The sequence below is a fragment of the Gavialis gangeticus genome, unplaced genomic scaffold, assembly GCF_001723915.1.
Source record: "Gavialis gangeticus isolate Ggan-Ray unplaced genomic scaffold, GavGan_comp1, whole genome shotgun sequence".
Classification (NCBI taxonomy): Eukaryota; Metazoa; Chordata; order Crocodylia; family Gavialidae; genus Gavialis; species Gavialis gangeticus.
In genome coordinates this window covers 31,936,161-31,942,014 of record NW_017729001.1, presented here as the reverse complement: position 1 = coordinate 31,942,014, position 5,854 = coordinate 31,936,161, and the positions used below count along the sequence as shown (strand labels likewise).

General features: G+C 42.8%; 1 protein-coding gene across 1 annotated transcript in view; it reads right to left on the bottom strand.

The window, feature by feature from the left end:
• RHOF (ras homolog family member F, filopodia associated) overlaps window positions 1–5,848 on the bottom strand; it is an 18,697-nt gene extending 12,849 nt beyond the window's left edge. Inside the window, exons 1-2 of the mRNA XM_019507290.1 lie at window positions 5,756–5,848; window positions 5,529–5,616 (exon numbers count right to left, since the gene is read on the bottom strand). Of these exons, the coding sequence (XP_019362835.1) occupies window positions 5,529–5,616; window positions 5,756–5,848 (181 nt within the window). The remainder of the gene's footprint in view (window positions 1–5,528; window positions 5,617–5,755) is intronic.
• Window positions 5,849–5,854: the final 6 nt, after the last annotated feature.

Below are 5,854 nucleotides of genomic sequence, written 5' to 3'. Positions count from 1 at the left end.
GTAATGAAGTGTTTTATTTTATCAGTTTGAAATGTATTGCCTGTATTTCATAACATGCTGAAAAGACTAAGCAGGCAGGGAAGAGAAAAAGAAACTTCTTTTCAGATTTTCTGGATACTTTAATTAGAAAAGCCATGTATAGTTACAAATAGGATACTCTCAGAGTGGAAAACTTCCTCTGGGACTACTGTTGACAGGAAAGACAAAAAATATTTATGTAAAGCTAATGATCAATGGCATCCTATGACTACAGGCACGAGCGCTGTTCTCTTCGTCTCACAATTAGTGTTGCCCATTGCTGCCAACCTGGAAAAGATTTTCTCCCTTCACGTAGTTGGAACACTGCATGTCACTCCAAAGGTCAAGCCAACGTGCTGTCTCAAATGAGGTACATTTCCTATTAAAATGGAAACGTAATCACATAATGAAGAACCTATGAAGTTAAAGGAAAAAGCCTAAATTCTTATTTTGTTAGTCAAGGTTTTAGAGTTGCTGCAAATTTTTTGAGTCTATATTTCCAGCACTCCATTTGGGAAGTTTTGGGAAACTAACTTTCTGGCAGAGATGAATCAAGCATGAAATGTGGCTCAACATTTTACAGATTTTCATTTTTTCTCACGACTCTTCTTCCTGGGCCCATGTTTCGGCCCTTTCGAAACATTAAGAAATCAGTCCCTCCTACGCCTTCATTTAAAAATTTTCTCAAAGCTTGATGGCAATCATCATTCTGGCCACACAGAACTGGAAGGGACTTCATGTGGAGACTGATAGGGTCACTCCTTAAACAGCCAGACTGGGCACCCAGAGTGATAAGATGCTGAACATGCCCTTTTACCAAGCTGTGCACTCAGAGATAGCCTTGGAGTGAGAAACCTGCATCAGAAATTAAATCCTGAACTACAGCAGAAAGCATCAGCACTATTGGATGTTCCTTTACTTGACTGTCAGGTACAGGACAAAAAGGAGATTTAATTGAATAAGCAGTTGCAAAGCATTTCTGCAGGAGAAACAATAGCTTTTACAAACGCTGTGCAGGTTACACTGCACTGACCACTAACTTCCTGCTAGAGCAGGAAGATGTTTCTGATAAGGAAGATCATAGAGCAAGCAGCGTGCGATAATACAGCATCTTGTAAACCATCTAAGTTCTAGCCAGTGTTAGTCCAAGTTATGATTCTTACTTATTCCTAAAATACTTACGTAAAATTATACACATGGAAAATATATTTCATGGGCATATTTCTCCTCCGATGTTACTTCTAGCACAGGGGCAGGCAACCCCTACCACAGGTGCCAGAGCATGATGTGTGAACGCATTTTGCTTGGCACGCATGCCTCAGGGTGGACGGCAGGGAAGGGGCCGGGGCTATGCTGCCACAAAAAGGATCGGGCCCTTCGTGGCTCCCCTGCTATCCTCCCCTGGCACACCATCATCTTAGAAGTTGAGGTTGGGGATGTTTTTGGCATTCTGGCCAAAAACATTGCTAAGCCCTGGTCTAATATTTCTATACAACCCTGCTGGTCATGTCTTCCTCTAAATGGGCGAGAGAACAGCTTAGAGATCTCAATATCAGGTCAGAATGCAGTCCTTGAAACACCTGGCAGAGTTGAATCAGGCTTCATCTTTCAGAGGGAATGAGATGCATGCAGCTCAATTTAATGTACAAGGTGTCTTGGAAAGCACCTATAAAACCTGAGGTCCTCTCACACTCTATGGTACTGCTGGAAAGTGGGGATTTCCTTCAATATTTCCACCTTCTATTGTGGTATGTGTCTGTTAGTTGCAGCCCTTCACCCCCAAGATGACTGATTTTGAACTTTGTGAAGTTCCTTCCAAAAGAAAAGCACTCCAGAAATTGAGACTCTCATTAAAGTATCTTTCTGGTTGTGCACTTTGGTTGCCATCGTATGCTGGACAAAATAGCTTCTGCATTTCTAACTCCTGCTTAAGGATGAGGAGGGAAAAAGAAATATTCAAAACTAGGTAGTTATTTATAGAGTAGCTTTTACTAAGTCTCAATGTTTTGTTTCATTAAAAAAAAAATCAGCGTCTTGTTTAAATACATTATATGGGAATGAAACAGCTCCAACATTATTTAAGTTAGTACTTGAATGCCAATATTTATCTTCCTTTTTCACTGGACAGGATAGAAATCTCCTATCATGACCCTGCTATCATTTGTGACACAGAAGTTGGCTATTTTCATATTTACAGAAGGATCTAGGGAGTCTGGACTCAATCTCAAATTCTTGTAACTATTTGAACCTTTTCAGACAAGCTCTTCCATGACCCTAGTAACAGTTTATTTTAAAGCCATCATGTTTAAAATAGAGTGGGGGGTTTTCTTCAGATAAGTCCTACTAATCTTATGTTAGCTAAACACTTCCTACACTTTTATACTGAAAAGAGAAAACACCCACTGGCTGACATCCTCCACTTCAAGTGTTAACCTCTTCTTTAGTAACAAAAATGTTAATTATACACACTTCGGGTCTTTGAACTGCCTTGGACTTCTACATACTACCACAGTGTAAATGTAAAACGTAATAATACAGTTCCAGAGACATTAAATGGTCACCCATTGCCTAATTACTAGTTTAAACAGAAAATGAGGCACATTTTCCTTCTCACATGGATAAAGTGTATTTATGGTGTACGTTTAGTGTATTCTCATCTTCTCTTGAATTGTGTTCTTTATAAAGACCTAATTTGACACGAGAAAAATAATTTATCATCACTGATGTGCTTTACATCAGAGGTATCTGAGATAAATAGGAAAAAAATCTCCAAGAGTAAGTTTGCACATGTAAGCCCCAGACATTAATTTAGCTTATTGCTATTCAAAACAGGCCACTGACACTGTTCAGTCAGTATCTGGAAGGACTTTCCTACTGGCTTTGAGACAATTTAAAGGAAGAACTGTCCAATGGTTAGGTCAACTTCCAGAGCAAGTCACTTAGGCTCTCTATGCTTTATCCCTTTGTTACAGATGGTATTTCCATACCTCATGGTAGTGTTGTTATGAATAAATGCATTAAAGATTGTGAAGCACTCAGATATTACAGCCATGGGGCCATATAAATAGCTAAGAAAGACAGTTTAACTTTACTAATGCAGCTTACAAAATGGCATACCTATAGATGCCCCAATCATAATAAAATGGAGCGAGGAGAATTTTCAAAAGTTATCAGGTGAGATTGGACACTTGTCTTGAGCGAGCTTAGTAGGTTGACAACCTGCTGAGTATCTTGCCTGTAAAAATGAGACCCTTGAGGGGCCTCAGGTTGGGTACTGAAAAAGGGGGCATCCCATAATCACTTGGCACTCTTGAAAATGTAGACCAGTATGCAAGTAGTAACTGGGTCAGCTTGTCAGATGGCAGCATGACCAGGATAAAATTAAAACTCAAGAGCCCAAGCAAATCAATTTTTTTTCCATAAACTGCAGCCAATATACTATGCTTTCAAATCATTTTACTTGTATGACTAAGCTGATTTCCACTGGGTTGTGGCCTGCACTTGTTCCTCTCTCTGTGCCAGCAGAAATGCAGCATTTCCATAATTCTACCAGACACAGCTGCCACTCTGGTGCATCTACATTCATCTGATGAAATGATTTAGCATCCATTCCTTGTAGTATATGACAGAAATAAAATCAATGTAATGGAACTGTGATCATGTAATAACATCTCCTGTCTGAAAACAAATACCTCGGCATTTACTTTTCAGAAGATCAAACGCCATTCTCCGATACTGTTCTACTGAAAAGGTTTTTTAAACCTACTTCTTGTACGGCACTATCAAGATTTGCAAGACGAGAGACACAATTCTGGGCCTCGATCCTGCATATGAAGAAATCAATTGGAGTTTTGCCTGTTAGAAGAGGACTGGACTTTAAAGGATGTGTGGAAATGATAAATCCATACTGGGCACATCTCCATGAGACACTATGGCAACGTAGTGTTGGCAGACACAAACTGCGATGCCGATGCTACCGTGCAGTAACGAGCTACTGCGCAGTAGGGTTGTGCCGCCGGGACCGCGCAGTTAGTACTAAATGGTATAGGAGGGGGAGCACATGTAGACGCGTCTTATGTGAAGTAAACAACGAAGTTCAGGAAAGGTGAATCTGATGGGCCAGGCTGTTCAACTTGGGGGGACAATCTTAACAAGCAGATCTGCGAGGGTGGATCACAACATCCAGGGGGTGTCCCTACCCACTAGGCTAGAGAGTCATGATCAGTCTCTTTCCTCCTCTCTGATCCAATTAATCTCGTGAATCTTGAATTCTTTTCAGCAAAGTGGCACAAGCTTTGATGGGAGGGGCAGACCCTGCCCCAAACCCAGAGCAGCCTGACATTTCGGGCACTCACCTGCAAAGTGCGAGACTGAGTTTAAACTCTCATGCAGAGGAGGACTGAGTCAGAGCCTGCCATGTGGTGGGCAAGGGCTCTAGCAACAAAAGGGAGGATGATGGCACCACCATCATGCACTCAGATGCATTTTTTTTAAGAAAAAAAGAAGAGCCCTTTTTGAGATATAACTTAGGTATTTAACTCCAGAGTGTAACACTTAGTAAAGAGAGCCTGCTGCACAGTAGGGCAGATATTATCCATATCATTTTGTTTCTTGATGCTCTTGTTGTTAAACACAGAGTCATACTAGGAATTTCTTAAGAGAAATGTGGGTAATCAAGATCTTACTGCACTGGATAAAAAGTTTCCTGTAAAGATAATTTCTCTATCAAAGGGTACCACTAAAAGACGATTCAAATGCCTTACAGTGGATTCAAAAGCACAAATGCACTAGTATAAATAACAACAATCCCCTGAGTGGCCCAAATTCACCTTTCCATCACACACGTGTATATTGGGAGAACTCCACTCAATTTCCCAGCTCGCGCTGTCTGAAATGTTGAGGCCCTTACGAATGCGACTGGATGAGCGAGAGTCGCTGACCCCGTAAATCGAATACAAACCGTTCCACGGATCCCCGAGAGGAAACCACAAAAAAACCTATCAAAGTTTGCAAATACATTTAGCACTTGGGGCTTTCTAATTTGAACACTAATGGGTTTTTTTAAAACCTCTTTTATTGTTTTTGATTACACATGGTAGGAAATTAACGCGTTTTCCTGGTTGATTACATTACGTTTTGCTTCCGGGCACTGGATTTTTAATACCTTCAGATATATTCACTATTAAGTGCCACTTCCTTCGTCGACTGTACCATTAAGAACAAATCCATGAATAAAAATGCAAATTCATTTAGACAGTGACAGTCTTTTCACTAGTCACAACAGCCGTGATTTCATTATTTCGGGGCGTTTGGGCCTCTCTTAAATTTCAATGCGAACGCACAGCACTACGCTGAAATGGAACAAACTGAACCGAAACGTGCTATGCCACCGACCCAGCCTGGTCAAGCGTGGAAATGAGGATCATGGAGCCCGACCCGAGTCGCTGCCCCCCTCCACCGCTGAGACGATAACCACCCCCCCGACCCCACCAAGGTGGCGACTGTCTCACCTGCGGTGTCGTACAAGTCGAGGGCGACCGTCTTGCTGCCCACCTGGACCGTGGTGCTGTACTTCTCGAACACGGACGGGGCGTAGCGCTGTGCGCGAGGAAACGCGGGGATCAATCTCCAGCCTCAACTTTCCTCGCTGCAGTCCAAGCCCATTGCCCCGTGCTGTCACCCGCCCCCCTCCCGCTCCGGCCCCTCTGTCGTGCCCGGCCCCGGGGGCGCGGCTCACCTCGGGGAATGCACCCTCGGCGTAGACCAGCAGCAGCGAGGTCTTGCCGCAGCCGCCGTCGCCCACGACCACCAGCTTCAGGCGGGCCGCCATGAGGCG